The following is a 22,252-nucleotide window of genomic DNA, read 5'->3' as shown; positions in this document are numbered from 1 at the left end:
CAAAAAAGAATAACTTTGGAAGAATTGGTATTTTTTAAAGATAAAATTGGTTTCAAGTGATACAAGGTGTGGTGTACTTGGTAAGTGACTGTCAGGTCCCAGCAGGAAAGGGAATGGTGATTTCCTTCTTTGAGCTCTGGTAAAGAGTAAAGAGATAAGCTAATTGAGACTATGTCTCTTTGCCATTTAGTTCATGTGGAACCAAGTGGATTATTTCTGCCTATTGTTAAAGAAGAGTGAAACTCTCCACCCCAATGTTCCTCATGCTTTCTGGGAAACCTCAGGCACATACCATGCCATTTAAGTGAGGATCTCTTCTGCTAAGAGCTGCCCTTCCCACCACTTCCTGGAGGTGCTCCAGGCTTAGCCAAGTGCCAGGTGACTCATGGCCCCTTCCTGGGCCTCATGCCTCCCAGCTCATTTCAGCATAGTGCAGAGAGGAGACAAGACCTGGAAACCATCCTCTCCTCTCAAAGGGAAAATGCTAGAGACTCACATCCAAGTATGTGTTTTTAGGTCAAGTGGAACCTACAGACTGCTGGGAAGGTTCAGTGGTTCGGGCAATAAACACAGTTGTAGCTTTTATGGGTCACCTCCTGGGAGGAAGTGAAATTATGGCCAGCCATGTATGATGTGTGTACATAATAGGATGTATGTACACATGGATGATGATAAATATATACATTTTATTTTTAAAAATGATGAAGACTAAAAACATGAAGTAAAATAGGGTAAATAACAACTCAATACAAAAAGCACTGGAATGTAAATACATCAATGCCCAGAATCAATGGTTGTTAACAGGTTTTCCTATTTTTGTCCAATTAAAAAAATTTTTTTTTGCCATGCAATAACGCAGAAAGGCTAGTTTCCTTTGCACTCAGTTCATGGACCATCGGCCGGCCACCACACATCCCCAGAGGTAACAATCAGTATGCACACAGCCACCCCTGACTTTCCACTGCTTTTTTCATTTCCCCTTGGTTTCTGAATTTCCTGCGCATCCCACTGTCCATCCACCTCTCTTTCAAGATCCATGGTAGTTGGCCTCGTCTCCATGCTGTTCTGCCATTCCTCCTGCATGGCTCATCTCCTGGAGTTGGGTGTGAGGCACCTTGTCTCATTTGCATAAGTATCTCCAGCATCTTGTAGAACCCCACACAGGACACTGACTGAGCACTGAGAAAGGGAATGGGGTGGGTTGAGAGAAGCACACGGTCCCCACATACATCTGGTATTTCCTCAACCATTGTAGTCCCTGCTCATGTGTTGCCCTTCACCTCACCTCCTTATCACCACAGCAATGGGCATAAACAACCCATCCTGTCCCTTGCTGTCACTTTTTCACTGGGTTAGACTATCTTCACCGTGCCAACAGCTAACACTGGCACCCAGCCCCTTGGGGAGTGGCCCTCAGCTCCCTAAACCACATCTGACAAACATGGCAAGGCCAATACCTTGCCTTTTCTTCACCAAATGTGGCTATACAATACCAAGCCGTTTCCTCTAGAGAATGGGAGAGGTGGTGCCTTCAGAAAAAGAGTAGGGATTTTTTTCCTCCTTATTTTATCTCTTCATATGCATTACTTTTCTACACTATAATCAAATCCTGTTAAAACATGAATGCCAGCAAAGCAGCATGCAGGCATTTTGTCATGTACTTTCCTCCACGCAGGTGTATACATGTACGTTTAGAAGCTACTTGAGACCTTCCATCCACATGCACACACATGCGCACACTCACACACAGGGCACATGCGCTCCACACTTAAAAACAAGGGGAGAAACTCTGGCAATCACTCTTTTTGCAAGTGCGAAGGCTTAGAAACAATTGTTCTTTGTCTTTGCTCTAAAGAAGAGCAAAAGCAAAGAAGCCAGACAAAAAGTAAAAAAGAATGATTTGCTAAAATTAAGCTCCACAAGGACTAGATATCCTTGCGTTTTGTTTTCTGATGTATTTCAAGAGCATGAAACAGCATCTGAGATGGAGTAAGTGCCTAGTATCTGAACAGAAAAAAGAGTAAGCCAAGGAACGAATGACGTTAAGTGCAACACAGTGGTAGATGGGCATGCTGTCACCTTTTGGCATACTATGCTTAGAGACTCAATCTACATGGTAAGGTGAGCCCAGGCTGGGCAACCTACTCATCAGCCACGTATTTGCCCACTGGGCTTGCATAATATTTACTCTAGGGAGCAGGGTGTGGTCAGGAGTGAGGAAACAGGAACGAGAGTAATGGGACAGAGGCAAGACTGGAAAGTTAGATGGGGAAAAAGAGCCAAAATAAAGAAGTTGTAAAGACTGGAACTTAGAGAGTGGAAAAATTTTAATGGTAGCAAAAAATGCTGATTTGAAAGGTCCATTCCTAGCCATAATAACAAATGATATTGCTAAAAATTGTTAGGGTTTATGACATTCTTATTTTTTTAAGACTTTGTTTTTAGAGAGAGGGGAAGGGAGAAAGAGAGGGAGAGAAACATCAATGTGTAGTTGCCTCTCACATGCCCCCTACTGGGGACCTGGCCTGGCCAGCAACCCAGGCATGTGCCCTGACTGGGAATCGAACTAGTGACCCTTTCGTTCGCAGGCTGGCACTCAACCACTGAGTCACAGCAGCCAGGGCCCATTCTTATTTTTTTTCAGTGAACATTACATCATTATTACCTACATGTCTGTAATGAAAATGTATATACTTCTTTAGAGACATTTAGTAGAATTCAGCTGGAATTAAAAATTAGCATAGTTGGAAGAGGAAATTCAACACACCACAGTAGGCAAAAGAAAATCCCTACAGAACTGGTTACTTTATATAACTGATTAAATTTCATCATAAGCCCTTGTACCTCTGGATTTGGGGGGGAAGGGTGCAAAATTACCAAATAAAATTTCTCAGTCCTTTCCACATTAGCTTAGGTTACTGAATGTTATTGAAAACGTGTGTTCAAATTTTCAACTAAACTGGTTTCTTTCATCTCAGTTCAACCCACTCCCTCTTCCTTTCCAAGATGCCATGTGGGAAAAGGAAAAGCCTTCTGTATTGCCAGATCTCCCCCTCCAACTCCTTCCACCCAGCACCACCACCACCATGAGCTTTAAGTCTCTGCCAGCTTTCCCACTGGGCCCTGGGCTAGGGTGCTGCCGCCACTCTGCTGCGGGGCCCCTGCTCACTGTTGGCCCTCTGCTTTCAGCTCTCTCCTTTGTTTCCCTCAGGAAGGAGGTGGAAACTTCCAGAGCTCTCCAAACATCATCCAATCATGGAAAACTGTGAGCTGTCACTGGCCTCTCCCTCTGCCTAAATGTTACCATGCAATCACCCCTCCACTATGGTCCAAAGTTTAAGGAGGCTCATTAAGAGTCTGTTTCAGGATTAAAAAAAAAAAAAAAGATAATCACTCTCTAATTAGTTTAGGGGGAAAATAGGTAAATTCAGAGCTGCTGGCAGCTGAATTGCCTCAAAATTTGATCAAGTATATCCCAGCACAAATAAAATTCTGCCACACAGTAGGTTCTCAGTTAAGTATACGAAGAATCAGGGAATGAGAGATCCTGACTGAACAGTTAGTCAATTATGAGGAGAGCGAAAGGGGCAGATGGACAAACTGACTGATCCCGAGTAACCCCTGGATCTGGCAGTAGGTAAAGTCGGTCTTTATCCCTGGACTTTGCACTCACACATTTGAGTTGCGCTTCTGTCATTTGCAACTTAGTGATTAATAAAAAAGCACAACCATAGTAACTTACACTAATAAATGTGAAATCTATATTAAAGGCATGATTTATAAGAAAAATGTAATTTCTTGAGAAGAGACAGAAAACCAGTTAGTTTAGTAACCACAGGAAAAAATCAAACAGGCAAAAATCACCACATAATAAAGACTTCACGTATGACTTTTTTTCCCCATTTGATTAGGCAAATTAAAAAAATGTATCAAGGGTGGATAATGCCATGAAGCAGACAAATGCACCAGTTTCGCCTTACTTACAAACAGTCCTATCCCAGGAATAAAAATGATTCAATAATAGGAATCTGAATAAAATTTACTGAATTGTACCAATTAAAGAAAATTTTGATCTTTCAACATATGCAGAGAAATCTCTTGATAAAATTCTATACTTACCTCTAGTTTAAAAAGTAGTAAATCAGTAATAAATAGAACTTAACAAGGTATCTACCGGAAATTCAGAGCATACATTATTCTTAATAGTGGGACCTTAAAAATATTTCCACTGAAATCAGCCAAAAATTTCTGCTAAGCACTGCTACTACCCAACATTCTGTGTCTGATCATAGCTAAAGCAATCCTAACAAGACAATTAAATAACATACTGAATAGAAAATGAAGCCTTACAATTGCAGGAGGTGGGATTCTCTTAGATTTTCTAAGAATAGATGGAAACTTCCACAGTGTAGTACTAAATCAGCATTTAAAAAATTAAATTGCTCTTACCAGGACAGCAATAGCCAATTATAAAATATATTTAAAAGTTGTATTTCAGTATAGAAACAAAAATACAATCCCCAGAAATAAATGTCAGAAATGTGATTAAACAAGAAGTCTTATGAAAACGAAAGAAGCCCACAGAAGATCTGGTGTGAGGAAGACACACTGTTCTTGAAGAGAATTGCCACTGCAGTACTCTACAAATCAATACTGGAAATCTAGTGTAACCAACATCAAAACTTCAAGAAGATATGCTTACCAATAGCTGAGAAACTGTAAAAACTCCTTAGGTTTCACCCCCACCAAATCTGTAAACATACCAGAAAACTATAATCACAGCAATATATTGGAGATATTAAATACCTCAATTAAAAAATTTAGCACATAATAAACCAAATTTCAAATCAGTGAGTAAAGAATGGACTTTGGTAAATAGTTTTGGACACTTGAATAAAAGTACCTCCGTATTAACACTTCACAAAAATCAATTTCAGGTGAAGATCTCAGTGCATACATACATGTCTTAGAAGAAAATATAGAATATATGCTTTATATTTTGAAATAAAGGTCATAAATTTATCAATTTGACCATATATAAAATATCTACAAAAAGACATTATAAGTAAAATTAAAGACAAGTGACTAAGAAAATATTAACAGACATCAAAGACTAATATCTAAACTATATGAAAAACTCCTAACATATGAGATAAAAAGACAAATCATTCAATAGAAAAATTGGCAGTGTTAAAAAATAATTCACGAGAAATACAGAAATGATCTAAAATAAACATATGTAAAGATGCCTGTCACTTCACCAGATCTTTAAATTATGGTACATTTTCACCCACTAGATTAATAAAAAATTCTAATAATGTCTTTAATGATATGGGGAGCAGGTAGTCATTCACTGCTGAGGAGAAACTATAAATTGTTAACAACCATTTTAGAAGCCAACTGAAGTATCTCTTTAAAACTGCCTAACTCTGGCCCAACCATTCAAAAGCTAAGCATGTTTTATGCTACCGAGAAGTGTTTTTATTTTTCAAGTACAGTTTACATTCAGTATTACTCTGTTAGTTTTAGACGTACAGCATAGCGGTGAGACACTGATGTACTGCACAGAGGGTCCCCCGCTATTTCAGGTGCCCATCTGGCCCCACGCGTAGTTATTACAGTATTACTGACTGTATTCCCTCTGCTGTAACTCACCTGCTGTTCTGTAACTACTAATTTGTACTTCTTAACCCCTTCATCTTTTTCACCCAATCCCCCAACACCCCTTCTTTCTGTCAACTGTCTATTTTCTGTATCTATGAGCCTGCTTCTATATTTTTTGTTCTTTGGATTCCACCTATAAGAAAAATCATATGGTATTTGTCTTCCTCTGACTTACTTCACTTATGTCCTCTAGGTCCATCCATGCTGTCACAAAAGGTAAGATTTCATCTTTTTATGGCTGAGTAGAATTCCATTGTGTTTTTGTACCCAGAGAAATCTTTATATGCAAAGAGACATACATACAGGATGACATTCTTTCAGCATTGCTCGTAATTAGCAAAAAAAGAAAAAGGAATCTAACCTAAGTTTCCATTATAGGCTATACAGGTTGTGAATATAATAGATTAGATTATTATAATAAAGTAAAAGAAATCAGGTACGAAAGTTGCCAAATGATATACACATATATTTATGTAAAAACCAAAACTATACATTTTTTTCCCGTGGCTACATATAACACCTACATGCATTCATAGAAAAGGTCTAGATGAAAGTTAACTGACTTCTAGGGAAGATACTGAGATTTAAGGTCACTGTCAAAAATAGACTTGTCTCTGATGTCTTTACAAGTAAAACGTCATATACTGCATTTATAATTTGAATTTTAAAGAAAAAGCAGCATGCAAAGACTGATATATTTTAAGAACAAATATACACACAAATTATCCTTTGTATTTCTTTTCCCCTCCCTTTCTTGATGGCAAACACACAGGTATGGCTCTGGAAAATTACCTAAAAATGGGGCTGTATCTAAATAAAACAGTACCTCCAATAAAAACAACACACTCAACTTCTGCATTCTCATTTGAAAAGAGAAAAATTTCAGCTCAAGATTTATAAAAGCGATACAATTCCAGTTTAGAGCCCTTATTATTCTGTTCCAGTCTCCTTATAATCTTCACATGGTATGTGCTTGTCTATTGGAATTTTGTCACATCTTTAGACTATAGTTTTGGGGGCAGAGGGAAACGGTTTCTCACATTAGAACTTAAGTCATTATTAACATTTTGGTCAGTGGCTCTAAGTTTATAGACATTTCTAAAAGAAAAACAGTACAAAACTAAATTGGCTTATTCCTTTAGCAGTTTACTAATTCTACTTTACACATTTAACCAAAACACTTAACACTGAAAACAACTTGTGAGGACTGTTCCTTCTGGTGATTATTCTGTAAAACCATATCCTAATGAGAATGATATTAGCATTCAAATACAGCCAGGTTAATTTTACGAATGACACTATCTTTGAGTATATAAACTGAACATTATTTTTAGAGCACTGTGCTTTTGAGAATTGCTTATTTTTAATTCACATATTGGTAAGTTTTGAAACAGGGAGAGAAAATAATGATGAGAAAAGAGGAACTGCCAGAGCTATCATCTGGTTTCACAATGGTGATGAGAGGAAAGTATACTCAGCAGTTGCCAAAATAGGTCATCAGTAAGGAAGAAAAGCCTTTGAAGAAATATCCTCAATGAATTTGGAATTTCCCTCATCTATCTTGAGTATCTGTTCAACTGTCTCCTGTAGCAATTTGCCTCTCGCATTCCTGATTTAGAAAGGATACAGTGCTTGTTAGTTCAGTTCGTTCATTCGATTCCACAGATGAGTGAAATCATACGGTATTTGTCTTTCTCCTACTGGCTCATTTCACTTAGCATAATGTTCTCCAGCAACATGCAAGCTGTTGCTAAGTGTTAAATTTTTTTTTTTTTTTTTTATGGCTGAGCAGTATTCCATTGTGTAAATGTACCACAGCTTTTTTATCCACTCATCTACTGATGGATACTTGGGCTGCTTCCTTTTCTTGGAGATTGTAAATAAGGCTGCAATGAACATAGGGGTGCTTCTGTTCTTTTGAGTTAGTGTTTTGGGTTTCTTTAGATAAATTCCCAGAAGTGGAATTGCTGAGTCATAAAGCAGTTCCATTTTCAATTTTTTGAGGTATTTCCATACTGCTTTCCACAGTGGCTGCAGCAATCTACATTCCCACAGAGAAAGAGCAGGCTGACAGCTCTGGCGGTGGGAGCGTGTTAGGAGGTGGAAGGATGGAGCAAAGAGGAGAAAGGACTCATGGGCACAGATAACAGTGTGGGGTAATTGCAGGAAGGGGGATAAATGGTAATGGAAAAAATACAATAAAAATAAATTTTTAAAAAAGGCTACAATGGGGAGAGGACTAGGGCAGTGTTCCCCTTCTGCATTACAAGAGGGCTGCACTGGTGTCTGTTACACCTCCCAGCTCTACGGGTCCATGATCCATGCGTTCAGCAGAGGCCACCAAGAAAGAAAACACCTTTTTACTTCATATCACAAAGGTGTTTCTTTAACTGTATTAGATACTTATCTTCAACACAATTAAGCAATATTTTACACAAAATATCCAGCATCTCTTATACACGACGAATATTCAAAAAACATGAGCTTGTGATAACAATTAAAAAAAAAGTCATACATAAATAACTGATGTGAAGAGACTCAGAAAATAAATCATGTCAGTAGATTATTTAAGTCTTTTAAATGAAAGGCTGGTATAATTTTATTCCAATAAAGTATTTTTCTTTTAAGTGGAAAAGGACAGACTAGTCAGTAGTGCTGGCATCTATTTTCTTTCACAATGAAACTTGAAAAACAAAATATGAGTTAAACTGAATCCATTTAATATAAAAGTCCTTGATTTATAAAAGTCACTTAAATTATTTTTATAACAAAGCACTTTTTATATAATTCAAAACACACATGCTTTGATTGAAGAGGGACTGTAAATGAATCCAGTTTTCTTCCACCTGTGACGACAACTTTGTCACTTCTTCTACAAGTTTTGCCTCTGAAGGAAGCATTTTAAGGTGCAGCTGAAAAACAAAAAAGATAAATATTTAATTTAAGACAATTAAAAGTTTGTTTATTCTGGATTCAATCTTTCTACTGAGAAACATCAGAAGATACAATTATGAATTTTTTTTTCTTAAATGTGGTTTATTACCATTTCCCATTTCCCTCTCCTCCATCTAACTTTTCATTATGAATTCCTTTACGGTGCAGTCACTCCCTGAGCAGAGGAGAAGCGGTCATCACTCTCTCCCATTTAGGCAAAGTCCTGAAACGGATCCAGGAACAAGGACACAGATCTAACACCAAGCCCCAATTTCTGTGCTTCTTTAAGTTTCTCTTTTCATTGTAACCCACTGGTAATCTTTGCTTTATTTTCTAAAGATTTAAGTAAATTTATGTTCAGAAACTAAACTTGGTAAATTTGGAAGAATGAAGAAACGATTAATGGCATTTCTATTTTTTCATCCCATATGCTGCCATCTAAATATCTACTTCTTAAATAATTTTAAATAATCAGCCCTGGCTGGTGTCAATCACATGGTTGGAGCACTGTCCTGTAAACTGAAGGGTCATGGGTTTGATTCCTGGTCAGGGCACATGCCTGGGTTGTAGGTTCAGTCACTGGTTGGAGAACATACAAGAGGCAATGGATCAATGTTTCTCTCTCACATCCGTGTTCCTCTCCCCCCTCTTTCTTCCTTCCCCTCTCCATAAAATCAGTAAGCAAGTCCTTGGATGAGGATAAAAAAAACCAGATCAAGTGAAAAGATTTCATATATTAATGATAGATGAAGAATCATATCTGCTATCATTGAAAATCGGCATCATGTACCTTCTTAAATACACTGTACTACTGAAAGATGCATGAGTTCTCCACTATATTAGTCATAAAAGCAGCTCTGTTATTTCCAAATCCCTTGAAATCCTTCAACAAAGACAGAAGTAAATATTTTGATTTCAGCAGGAGAAAAAAAAAAGACATATAAAACCTAACTTTCTGTTCATGATCACAGAAAAGCAGCCAAAGTATAACTACTTAAAAATTAATAGTTTAGTATATTGAATCACACAGATGACAGAAAAGTCTGAGTTGGGGCAAATTCGTGCTGAGTGAGAAAAAAAAAAGACCACAAAGCTGCACAGTCTTGCTGTCCAATGAGGTAGTCACTAGGCACAGCTGCCTGTTTAAATTTAATTAAGTTCCTATAAAATAAAAAGCTCAGTTTTGAGTCACTGTAGCCACATGAGACAAACGGTTGCTATGTTGGACAGTACAGATAGAGCATATTTCCATCTCTGCAGAAAGTGCTGTCAGACATGACTCCAGAGGAAGGAAAACGCTAAAGTACCGTCTCGTATTTCACTCACCTTCAGAAACAATGCTAGGTACGCCTGGGCTAACTCAAAATCACGCTTTGTGTCCAACATCATTCCGATCATTTTTAAGAAACTCTGCATAACTTCTATAGACCCACCACACTCAGGAGACAAGCTTCGCAGCTCTGTTTCAACTCCTGATGGGCCCAATTCTTTCAGAAGGTTAAGAGCAGCTTCATCTGTATTAAGTTTTAAAAATAATCCAGTTATTACCTATAATCAGTTCAGTTAGGAAACTACAGTGTTCACTTCATATCCCAAGCAACATATATATAAACTGCATAGGAAATTCTTTCTGTGCGTTAATTTTTTCCTATTAAGTGGAATAATACCCAAATTAAATAAAACCAGGCAAATGATACAATACAATAAATAAGTAGTAAAAGCACTACATTTTTTACATTTTCAGTAATTTCAGGTTTTTCTGCTGTTAAGGCTATTAAAGGAAATCTAATTAATGCCTAGCAACAGACGCTTTTAAGATGCTCACAAATAAGTCAGAACAAATCTAAATATAAGAAGGCTATAAAATATACGTAACAAATTATCAATAGTAGTTACAAATGGAAATAGAATGAGGTGGGGGAATTAATTTAACTTCCTTTTTTCTTGTTAAAAAATTATAAAGTACCACATTCTCTAACGGTACAGAAATATATGAAGGGAAGGACCGAACCTTATTCTTACCCACCCCAAATCTACTTCTTTTCTAGAGGTAAAACACTCATTTCATATGCATCCTATGAATACATACTCTGTGCACTTAGAACTATTTTATTGTGAGGCATTTGATGTTACAGTGGCAATAAGTATGCTTTTAGCTTTTTAAAAAGGAACACTACCAATGACAAAAGTCTAATAAATTTTATTTTCTGTCCTTCAGTATATACTAAACACTAGTGCGTTCTTCCTTCTTTGGCTGCACCCCCCACCCCCATAAATAAAACAAGTTACTCCTTTTATGATCCCATTATTCTCCAGTCATCTGCAATGGCCCTGCAGTGCCATTCTCTGACTTTGCCAATGTGGACTTAAGTGATTTTTGGTACAAAAAGAAAAGCATTTGCATCAGAAAACAAGAGAATAAATCAAACAAGAGTGTGATTGTGATTTTGTTAATTGCTTACAGCTCTTATTGTTTATCATTATTAGCTATAGACTACAGCTTTCAAAATTTAAGTCTATTATTAACCAAACTCAATAAATTTAAGATTATCTTTTTATGAGATAATTTGGGAATACCTGAAATCACTGAAAACAACAAGTCTCTGCTATATTCCTAAATGTACTGCAAACTGTTTTTGTAAATAAAAACAAAAACAAACATTTGAAAATAAAAAAGCAAAAAAAAAAAGAGAAAAAAATCTAGTTTTCCATATAGAAAGTATAAAATATTTTCAAAAGATTATTCTAATATCAATTATCATCTGAGTTTAGTGTCACTGATTTAATATAGCCAAAATGAATATTAAAAAAAGTTAAAATTTCTTCAGAATAAAACCAAAGTTTCAACCTTTTTAGTTTTTATCATCTTCTTTCAGCCACTAAGAAATATGCTAATATTTCATTAAATTTCTCTTCATATGAAGTAAAATCAGCTGGAGATACTTGGTAAAATATTTTATAATTTAACTTACATTTATTATTTACCAGTCCTTCTTCAAGTTTCAAGCAGAAATCTGATTTTTGGGCCAAAATTCCAAGATTTACCACTTTAGACTTGAACAAAAATAAATACACATTATTCAAAGAACACAACTGTAGCCAAAAAAAATGTATAATATAATTAAAAGCTATCATTAATTTACTCCATATGTGTAAAACTGTCTTGGTAAAGAACTATCAATGTATAACACATCCCCCCATATACTTAGAATGTTCCAACTTGGATCTTACCTGTTGGGGATCATTATTTTGTTCCGGTGCAGCGTATCGGGGTACAAGGCCAGGAACTGTCGGTATAAAAAATGGTGCTGATTTGGGCACTTTGGGAGGTTCCTTTGGTTTATTTTTTTTCTGATTAAGAGAAAATGAGAAAAGGAAAGACTTAGCAAGTAATTATCTCGCCAACAGTTTCTAATATTTAATTCCCAATCAACCTAAAAACAAAGTCCAAAAAGTAACAGAGGAATGAAAATTTCCCAAAGTAAAATATTAAAATAAAATCCATCAACCAGCATCAGAGATATCTTTAAAATGGGCTTCCTTAAGCAAACCTCCAGGACCCTTCCTGACAAGGCAGAAGAAAAACGACAAGGTTCAGGAGAAGCCCTAAGAAAAACATAACTCATTTTCCTGAAACATGAATATTTATATGAATATTTAGGTGAGGAAATAAAAATCAAGTACTTTTGAACTACTTTAATATTAAAATATAACTTTTTAAATAAAATGGGCTAGAAAGCAAAATTCACGTAAATGCTCAACAATTTCTCAAATTGAAATCTGGAGCCAGTGGTACACTCTGCCATTAGAGGTAATTAGGTGACATTTTTTGTGAAGCATATTCCTAATTCTTGTATTTTGTTGAAATTTTTTTCCTTAGTACTTTTGTGTTTTTAAGAACCGGAGAACATTACTGCTTGTTTATAAAATGTGTTAGTAGAATTTAATCAGGAAACCACTGACAGGATTTAGTGTTAATGACTGTGTCGCTACGTTTCACTATCTCCGGAGCACTTGATGAAGAGCCTTACTATGGTAAACGGCCTGGTAAAGGAGTCTCACAATTTCAACTGACACTATTCCTCTTCCATCCCCTTACCTTCCATTACAGTCCTAGGAGCTCTGTAACCCTAGAGATTTCTTTTTGAAAGAAAGCCAGGGATACTGGTGGCCTCATGGAGGAACAGGATAAAAGAAAGTTACTACCTGAAAACAGGTACTGCTAAATGATAGGGTAAACATGGCCCTTCTTTGGACAGCAGAGACTATTAAGAGTTCTAGTTACCTTTCAAACTCGCTGTTCTGGAGTTAGAAGGGAGACAGTCCCTGAGTTGTAAATAAAAATAGACTTTGGAGGCATTCCATAGCACTGTGGAAATTACCAATCTCTTAAGGAAAAAAAAAGTGGAAAAATTTCCCATAGAACAAATATAAAATTTTAACTTTTTTCATTCAATAGAAATATTAAGAGATGTATGCATTTATCTCATAAAATTATTCACTCAGTTTTTTATGCAGAACAAACTATATCTTAGCAAGGAACAGGAGTAGTCCGAAAACTCAGCTCAATTAACTGGGCATTATTCTGATTGTTCCCTTCACACTCATCTACTTACACCTTTTCATGCATTGCTTTTATTTTAAAGATATTTCACTGAATACTCCCTTGAGCTAACAGATTAGACAACGTGATGGAGAGATTTCACAAGTATGCTCCTGGATAACATACCTTTATGCTGATGCCCAATCTCTCAAAAAGTGGGCAAGTAAAAAGAAACATGTTTAACTCCTGTGAGGAAAATTAACATGTGAAAATGTCTCTTTCCTTACTCAAGACACTCATGTATATTTGGGCACTGAATTATTACTCACAAAGATACTTACCACTTTGTCATAGGTATCTATGTCAGCATTCCTGACCCTTTTTTTCATGGCAGCCCACAGTGTGACTTCCCACACACACAACCCCTAGGGCATGTGTATGTGCTTCATAAAGCAACACTGAGCATTTTAAGAGGATAACCTGCGAAATTTTCTACTCTAATTTATTCAATTGCTTTTGCTACTCACAAATGAGGGGCCATGATACTCACTTTGAAAACACTAATTTATGCCATTATTGTCCATTTTTCATGTAAAATTGTAATTTCCTCAAGTACAAAGGGGCTAGTTTTTTTTTCACTGCCGTTGTCACAGATTACATAATATCTAGTTCTTATTAACTTATATGTTTATATCAGCAAGCTCTAAACATTTTCTTATAGCTGACAGAGCAGAGTATAAAGGGTAACTGAAGATTAATTTTCAAAAGACCAGTGAAATTCTTTTCATCTCCAAATGACTAGCAATAGATTATACATTATAGTGACAATATATGTTTTTTTGTTTTAGAAGTTAAAGAACTTTATAGGCTGGATTTAATATATTCAATTTCTAATATATTCTATTTCTAATAGCTCTGTAATTGCAGGCTATACTCTTGCTATGTTCAAAGGTCTGCTAAGTGCTCTTCTCAAAGTTAATACATATATAGAAACAGAATCTATCATCACACTGGATTGAAGAGGATTCAACTAAATGGCATTCTCTTTATTACCTTAGGTATTAACTGTTCCTCCTAAAGCTCTCAAAGTAGAAGAAGCTATCTCTACTAAAGAAAAGGCTTCTGGAATGTGTCTTTCGGGGCAAATATTAAGTGTGCTATAGTATTACCTTAATAACATCAAGATTAAGAAGGTTTTTCCACCGTGATTCAGGAAGGAGTGACAGTGTCACCAACTGCTCATTCAACTGTTCTGGGGAGTCATATTCTATCATTTCATCGCTTTGTTCTATGGTTTCTTCTGATAATTCTACATCTTAAAACAAAAATTTTCAGGTTAAAAAAATAACACAATGGCATTTTTATCATGTAAAAGCAATTTAATTCATTCTAAATCTATTAGTATTTTGTAACACGTTTACTCAATGTAGACTTGTAAACTCTTTCTATTTATTTCATTTCCTCCTCTTCTCACACTGACTACAACTCCCATCACTAGACCCAAAACACTTCTCTATTGGTGTACTATTAGGTATCTTATCAACACCACATCAATCACGTTTTTGTAAAAATTCATGAGGTCATTCAAAATATTTCACTTCAGTTAAAAAATACCTTGGTCGAATGCATTAAACTTTGCCTTCAGTAGCAATACCTCCCTGTTAGGTTTATGGTGTTACTTCAAAAATGATTTTACTATTTCGTGATTACCTTGGGTTTGACAAGTACCAGGAAGCATCACTACTGAAGGAACATAATCTGTGGGAAGTGGCCGTAATGAAACAACTGAATACAGGGAAATACTGGACCTGAGAAATAAAAACACAAGATGTATTTTAAAACTTATGAATATATTTTGTAAAAACGTCAATTACTGGTAAAACAAAAAACAAAACAAAACCTTCTATTACTTCTACAGTCTTGAACTTGGCTATAGATGATTCCAATTGCTTACAAGTTTAAAAAAATCTCAAAAATAAATAGTATTAATTTGAGAATGCCTGATTCACGTCATAGATGTCATCACATAAACATTATTAATGTGGTACTACAAAGTATTTATCTGAGAGATCAGTACTGGATAATAAATACTTTTATAAAGTAACATAACTCCCATATATTTGTATTGTCAACCTTCATTTATGGAAATAACAACTAACTGAAGGAAGGATGGACTCAGAGAGTTAAGTCAGAGAGAATAAGATAACTGGAGCCTTGAGGTTATACACAATCATAGGTTTTCCCTGCCCTAGAGGGGTCCTCTAAGTAGCCCTGTTTCTGCTACTTTGACCCTGCACCATGACCCTGGACGACTAATCAAGATGTAGCTTCCTGCCTCAAAGTGAGTTTAATCAGATTCTGTTTCCCATACATTATTAATCTGAATGGAAAATAAAAAGGGAATATCAGGTTCTGAATTATATTAGTCGTAGTACTATATGCTCCTGCTGCTGAGGTCCCAGAGCTACTATTCTTCTCTTGTCTTGATTGTTCAAGCCTCACAGATTCCAGAAGATACTCCATTTTGCTTATTAAGGTAGCCAGTTTACTCCCATTGTATACTGAATTTACTTTTGTATCCTAATAATTTAATTATAAAATTTTATAATTAGAAAAAGAGATAATTTTTTCCTCTTCCTCAATAATAACAGTTAAAAGAATTAGACATCTGTACTCAGGATATAGCCAAAAAACTTTTCTAGGCCCAGATAATGGACCATTTATCTTGAAGTTTTACATTTCATTACAGTGGAGTTGGAAGATTACCATGTAAGTATCTTTACATGATTATGAAGAGCGGTACTACCAGAATGATTTTAGTAAGCACCTTGCCCACACTGATCCCCTATTGTATAGATAAAGTAGTCTACATGTGAGAAGTGATGAGCTAAGATCATAAAGCAGTATTGGGGTACTAGCGGCAGGAGGGGCTGGACCTGGCTGGGGTCTCCCTTTTTCTAACATTTCAAAATTCACTTATTCTTTCTGCAAACAAAAGCCAAATATGATAACATGTAAAAATCAATTGTGTGGTTTAGAATACATACTTGAATAAAGGTATCTCAACCATGTATGTCTGACAATATCATTACGCTGAACAAAACTGTATGAAAGAACTTACCACAGATAAATTCCAAGGTGGTCCACATGGGAAGTGGCCAGAAAGTCTCCGGTAGGGGACATAGTAACATTGAGAGGAGCCGAGTCCAACAAAAAGCTGTCTATAAGGCTATAAAATGATCAAGATGTTAAAGTGTTTAAATTCTACCACAGCATTTAATTCAGAAATAAATTTTTGTTAAAAGATTATGAGATAAGAGATGCAGAAAATTGTTTTTTTAAAAATCACCAACACCAGAAAGTCATCAATAATAAAGAGTTCTGTCAACAAAGTTACTATGCGAAAATAATCTCTCTTAATGAGAACGACCCGGAATATCAAACTGACCAATTAAACACAGAAAGTTTCAGCAGGGAGAATACAGGAGAAAACACTTTTTCTGGAATGTCATTTTAGTAGAATGACGTGGGTACAATTTTGAAGATGTCACACATTTAATATTTCTAATTTTCAGTAATTTCTCTTGTATTTTTGTTATCCCCATGAAAATAACATAAGACTTAGGCAACAGGAGAAACTAAAATAAAATGACTTCAAATAGTAAGAGCATACTAATGAAAAAAACTTGAGCAATTCTGTTTTTCATATAGGTAACCATGCTACGCATGATTAATATAAAAGAATTCAGTCTATAAAGTGTAACCATAAAGCAACATATAACAACTAGTCTCACAGCTTTAAAAGTTGGAGGGGTTAAAGGTTGGGGAAGAATGGAGAGCGACTACACCCAGGTAGGAGACTCAGAGTAGCCTTCTGAGAGAACAGAGCATTGGAGATGAGCCTTCTGAAAGGATTTCAATGGATGGTGATGGTGGAGAAAGCATATCACGGCTGTGGGAAGTGTGAAGGGCAAGGCAAAGGAAAACAAACTGGGTCTAGTGAGGAGCGCGGTTTAGTACATAAGCCTATGGCTACGCACAGGTCTTGAACACCAAACAGCTGAGTTTATTTTTATTTTTGATCAATGAAAAGTCACAAAAGGCTTCTGAGCAGAGAGTAGTGTAATCTTCACTTTCATTAAAAAAAAAAAAAAAACCTGCTCCCCTGGCTGGTGTGGCTCAGTGGATTGAGTGCCGGCCTGTGAATAAAAGGGTTGCTGTTTCGATTCCCAGTCTTGGGCACATGCCTGGGCTGCAGGCAGGTCCCCAGTAGGCGGTGCGCGAGAGACGACATGTTGATGTCTCTATCCCTCTCTTTCTCCCTTCCTTCCCCTCTCTAAAAATAAATAAAATCTCAAAAAAAATCTGCCATCAGGCTGTAGAGTATATGTGAACAGGAAGAAGAGTGAAATTATGGTAACAGTCATCTAACAGGCTATAAAGATCTGAACTAGAATGGTGACGGCAAGAAGTGATAGGAGTGAATTTAATGAGCAAAGAAAGATCTGCAAAGGAAGCTTCATAGGTTGGCTTAAGGGTGTGAATACTTTGTATACTTTAATAGAAGTATATGGGCTTTAATCATGGCTGTTTTAAAAACTACTTTATTCACTGAAACCAGTCCATTATCCATGGGAAGGCACAATAAAATGACTGAAGTTCAGAATCTACATTAAATAAAGCATTTCAAGAAAAACAGTAACAGCAGTTAGCAGGTTTTTTTAGTATTCCATGCTAGCAAGTATCCTAAGCCCTTGATTCTACTAATTTAATCCTCACAACCCTATGAAGCAGATCTGTCTTCACTATATAGATCAGAAAAATGAGGCCCAGTAACATTTAAAAGCTTGCTCAAGGTAGAAAGTTGAGCCAAGACTGTCACCCAAGCACTCTACACTTCAGTCACTATAAACTCAGCAGAAACACTGCCGAAACTAAAGGTGTACTAGGCAGCTCAACAGCAGCACAATTGTGCACTGGTAATTCCTGAGCAGTTCAAATGTAAATGAAGACTCTCCAGTGGAGACATTAAGTGACTTGTCCATGATAAAATCTCTCTCTCAATTTCCTCACAGTGGGATTATAATGTAAACTTTAAATAACGAATGCGCGAGAGAAAGACCAGACTAGGTAAGTTTAGGAGCAGCGGAAGCACACCTGGATGTGTGGTCAGGACAATGACAGCGCTATTTCATTCTCAGGAAAGGGGAAAAAGGGGAGTAATAAAATCTGATTTGTGTTCAACGCTACTTTGGGAGCTCACAAGAATGGCTTCTTTTGGGAATCAAGAAAATTGGGGAAAAGGAAACATTGGTAAACACTTACACCAGTGATTGTTAAATTAAATTTTGTATGTTAAATCATTTAACTAAAACAACGTAGAGCAGACACATTATCCCAATCTATATAGATGATTATTAAGCCTAAACACAGCAATTTCAGATTTAACCATTTCTTGTCTTGATCAGTATTTATTCATTAAAAATGTAAGTATGTGAGTGAAACTTCCTAACACATTTAGAATTTATCTGTTAAAAAGGGAATCTATTGCTTGAGCAAATTTATTTTATGTAGTACTATTGTTTTGTCAAATTCATTGTGCAACTTGATTCCACAGCTATTGTGTGTCATTAGACTAACCTTCCATTATGTAAAAGCATCAAATTGAGGAAGGTGGTTTCCACATACACAGCACATTTTACACTACCACAGTAGTTCATTAAAGTGTTAAGTGTGCAGGCTTAAGCCCAGACCTAAATATCATATAGTCTCCTGCCAATTCCAATTCCCACCGTTAAGAAATCAGACTTTCAAGCAAAGAGTCCTGCACACTAAGTCATTTCTGGTTACATCCTGAACAAATGCAGACAGTGTCAAGATGCTCAATCTCCAAAATGATGGAATCACCTTACATACGAATCTTTAATGAATAGATCAAAGGGATGGTTTTGCCTCTGTGAGAAATGCAAAATAATGTTCTATTCCAATTATTTTCACATAATGCTCCTCTGAAAACGAAGACAGAACAAAATGCAAAAATTCTATTAAAGCTATTTTATACTTTTGTCACCCACAAGGTAGTTTAATCTGAACTTGCAGTAGATGGAAAACAATGAAATAAAAGTTGGTAGAGGTATAAAATGACAGGTAATTTCAGGGATAAAAAATTTCACCTCTGCTTCTCTGAGAACCCTACAAACACAAGAGCATTTTCTGTATTTTAAAACAACTTTACAGGAACCAGCTCAGTAGCTATGCAATTTCTTTTAGATAGGCACGATGCCAGGTGGATAGACCTGTATGTTACCACACCCAACGGTTTACTCATGAACAGTTTTACTTTTCAAGTTGCACAATGAATATATTCATTCTTAAAATATTTAACATGTTATGTAAACGACAAAGCTACTTACTGAAGGAAGGACTAGGAATCTCCAAAGACTGTCATACTAACTATGGTTTAAAAACAGGAATCAAAAACCCCAACAGGTACATATGGGTGTATATGAAATACTCATCACTCACTTCCCTATTATCTTCCACATCGAGAAAATCATCCTTATAACATATGAGACAAGCTGAGCAAGGCAGATTCACAACTGTTGGGAAATGTGTTTTTTTCCTCCAATGCTTATTGCAGCAAAATGTCATTTACCAACTATGCCACCTTGGGCAAATCACGTAACTTCTCTTTGAGCCTCCATTTTCTCATTTGTAAAATGGGACTAATAATAGTAACAGTACCTACACCCATTAGGATACAAGGGAAGATGAAAAATAAAAGTATATAAAGTGCCTAGCAGGCTCATGGTAAATGTTAGCTTAGCTGGAATCAGACAGCAGCAGTTGTGTGATATTGCTTTTCAAGCTTTCTCATTTATTCCACTTCCAATCTTAACCAAAGTAGCATTTATTTTTGTCTTTATTAAAAATATATACTTTGGTTCAATCAGTGGAGATACTACATTTTCTTTTACCAATCCCTGTGGGATTCATTTCTTGCTCTTGGGTTTCTCCCAGCTTCATGCCTCTGTATTCACTTAACACTGCCTCAGTGTTCACTTAAAAATAAATTATCAGAGTTGAAAACCTGTGAAATTTATGTCTGTTCAATTATTTACTGAGCAGATATTTATTATCAAAAAAAAAATTTAGCAAAAAGACTAATGCTGAGTCAGAGATTGATAGATTTAAGTGTTTTCAGATCCCAATTTTCCATTCCAAAGATAAACTTGCCACTTCTAAAAAATATTTTGCCAATTTAGTACTACTGAATATTAACGTATCTCTCCCATCCAATGTGAACTACAACTACTAAAAGGAAAATGAAAAGGGCATATGTCAACTCCATTACTTGTACAACTTTCCTAGTGTAATTAAAGCAATTCAAATTATAACATTCATTTTTAGAAAAACAGTAAAAGTCTAAGAAGCAACAGACTACCAATATTTCTAATGCTGCCTTTTTAAAAAGGGCTTTTTAAAACAAATTAAGGAAGTGCCAACTTTAGGTGAACTTTCTGAAGTCGAAGGACACAGTTCACTAAATTCTGCTTTACTCGATATTAAGTGACAAAGAAACACACCTATGGACAAAAGTCCCTAGTTGTTAGAGCTGAACTAATTAGCAACACTCTTGTTACACAGATTGCAAATCCAGTGCCTATGCTGGATGAATGGCTGTGCCTCATTCCTATATCAACCTTGAAGGGAAATGAGTACATCAGGGTTTTTCCTTTCTAAAGGTCAAATTGCTTTCAGGTATGAGCTTATCCAATTCCTAAGAAAAAAGACTAGAATTGGACAGACTTTAATTTAGAAATATTTCAGAAGATTGAAAAGTACCATCTTTCTTCTCAGTTTTCTTATCACTATCTTTCCTTATGGTATATTCCTGCTAAATTAGATATTTTGCTATTCCCATCACTCCTTCCTAAGCAAGTATATGTTAAGTAATATTAAGATTTTAAATTGCATCTATTCCTATATAATTTTTAACATACACATTATCTATCTATTTCTATCTTCCTCTCCCTCTTCCTCTCTCAGTCTCCACTGTTCAAATTATTTAACAGGATTAGATGTTTTCTCTTCAAGAGCTGTTTTAGTACTAAGTTTCAGTCTATGAAACAGATTTCTAAACACTACTGGGTTTTTCCCAAATCTTAAGACACACATTTTCTATCTTTTGAAGGCATATAAAATGTCTTCCTTCAAGAATTATGTTTGAGACAGAGAACATATAACATACTTAAAGGTAAGTTAAGGGTTTTGACCTTTTAGCTAAATTCAGTATGAAAAAAACAAACAAAAAACACAAAACCAAAATTTATGGGTCATAAAGTCTGAGCTGTATTTTGAAGTATCAAAATGGCGAAATGGACTTTTGTAAGGTCTATGCCACTTACTTCTACATCTCAATTTTTCTGATGATTTTTTAATCCTCACCCCATATGTTTACTGATTTGAGAGAGGGGGGAGGGGAGGGGGAGAGGGAGAGGGAGAGGGAGAGGGAGGGAGGGAGGGAGAGAGAGATTAATGTGAGAGAGAAATATGTATTGGTTGCCTCCCACACATGCCCCGATCAGAGACTGAACCCACAGCCTAGGTATGTGCCCCCACTGGAACGGAACCCGCAACGTTTTGCTGTACAGGATGATGCTGCAACCAACTGAGCCACCTGGCCAGGGCTATATCTCAATTTTGCAGAAACAGAAAACCAAAGAGAGACTGCATTTTCCTCACTATTATTTTTTATAGCACTAATCCTTGCTGTTTAAGAGGTCAAAAACATTCTAAAAATAAAATACCAAGTTAGAAAAATTCCCAAATATATTCATATTTTTAAAAGCCCACAATCCATTAACCACAAGTAAAAAAAGGCAATGATTGAGAAATCTTCTGATAGAGGTTAGGGATTTAAAAACTCACCACCCAGAAGGAAGGTCCCAAGTTCTAACAGAGCAATCCATTGAAGCACTTATTAACCAACGACCATCAGGACTGAAAGCCTTTCGATTAAAAAAGAAAACACATCTATAACTTGTGTGTACTTGTATAGATGTATACGTGCATGTATTTATGTTTGTATAGGTTTGTGTCTGTATTTTC

General features: G+C 36.0%; 1 protein-coding gene across 5 annotated transcripts in view; it reads right to left on the bottom strand.

Moving 5' to 3' along the window:
• Positions 1 to 22,252, bottom strand: part of WDR36 (WD repeat domain 36) — a 52,320-nt gene that overhangs the window by 5,787 nt on the left and 24,281 nt on the right. Inside the window, exons 16-26 of one of the 5 annotated variants that reach the window (XR_011650415.1) lie at positions 22,073 to 22,152; positions 16,263 to 16,370; positions 14,852 to 14,949; positions 14,311 to 14,456; positions 11,830 to 11,949; positions 11,571 to 11,652; positions 9,925 to 10,112; positions 9,158 to 9,286; positions 8,464 to 8,576; positions 4,703 to 5,941; positions 509 to 1,179 (exon numbers count right to left, since the gene is read on the bottom strand). Coding sequence is in view for 3 of the 5 variants with exons in the window: in XM_071219396.1 (XP_071075497.1) it covers positions 5,872 to 5,941; positions 8,464 to 8,576; positions 9,158 to 9,286; positions 9,925 to 10,112; positions 11,571 to 11,652; positions 11,830 to 11,949; positions 14,311 to 14,456; positions 14,852 to 14,949; positions 16,263 to 16,370; positions 22,073 to 22,152 (1,134 nt within the window). In the remaining 2 variants the exon portion in view is untranslated. Of the gene's footprint in view, positions 1 to 503; positions 8,577 to 9,157; positions 9,287 to 9,924; positions 10,113 to 11,570; positions 11,653 to 11,829; positions 11,950 to 14,310; positions 14,457 to 14,851; positions 14,950 to 16,262; positions 16,371 to 22,072; positions 22,153 to 22,252 lie in introns of those variants that run through there. The other 4 variants (XR_011650416.1, XM_071219396.1, XM_071219397.1 and 1 more) reach the window with 4 other exon arrangements.

Source organism: Desmodus rotundus, chromosome 1 (genome assembly GCF_022682495.2).
Source record: "Desmodus rotundus isolate HL8 chromosome 1, HLdesRot8A.1, whole genome shotgun sequence".
NCBI lineage: Eukaryota > Metazoa > Chordata > Mammalia > Chiroptera > Phyllostomidae > Desmodus > Desmodus rotundus.
This window is presented reverse-complemented; position numbering and strand designations above follow the sequence as displayed.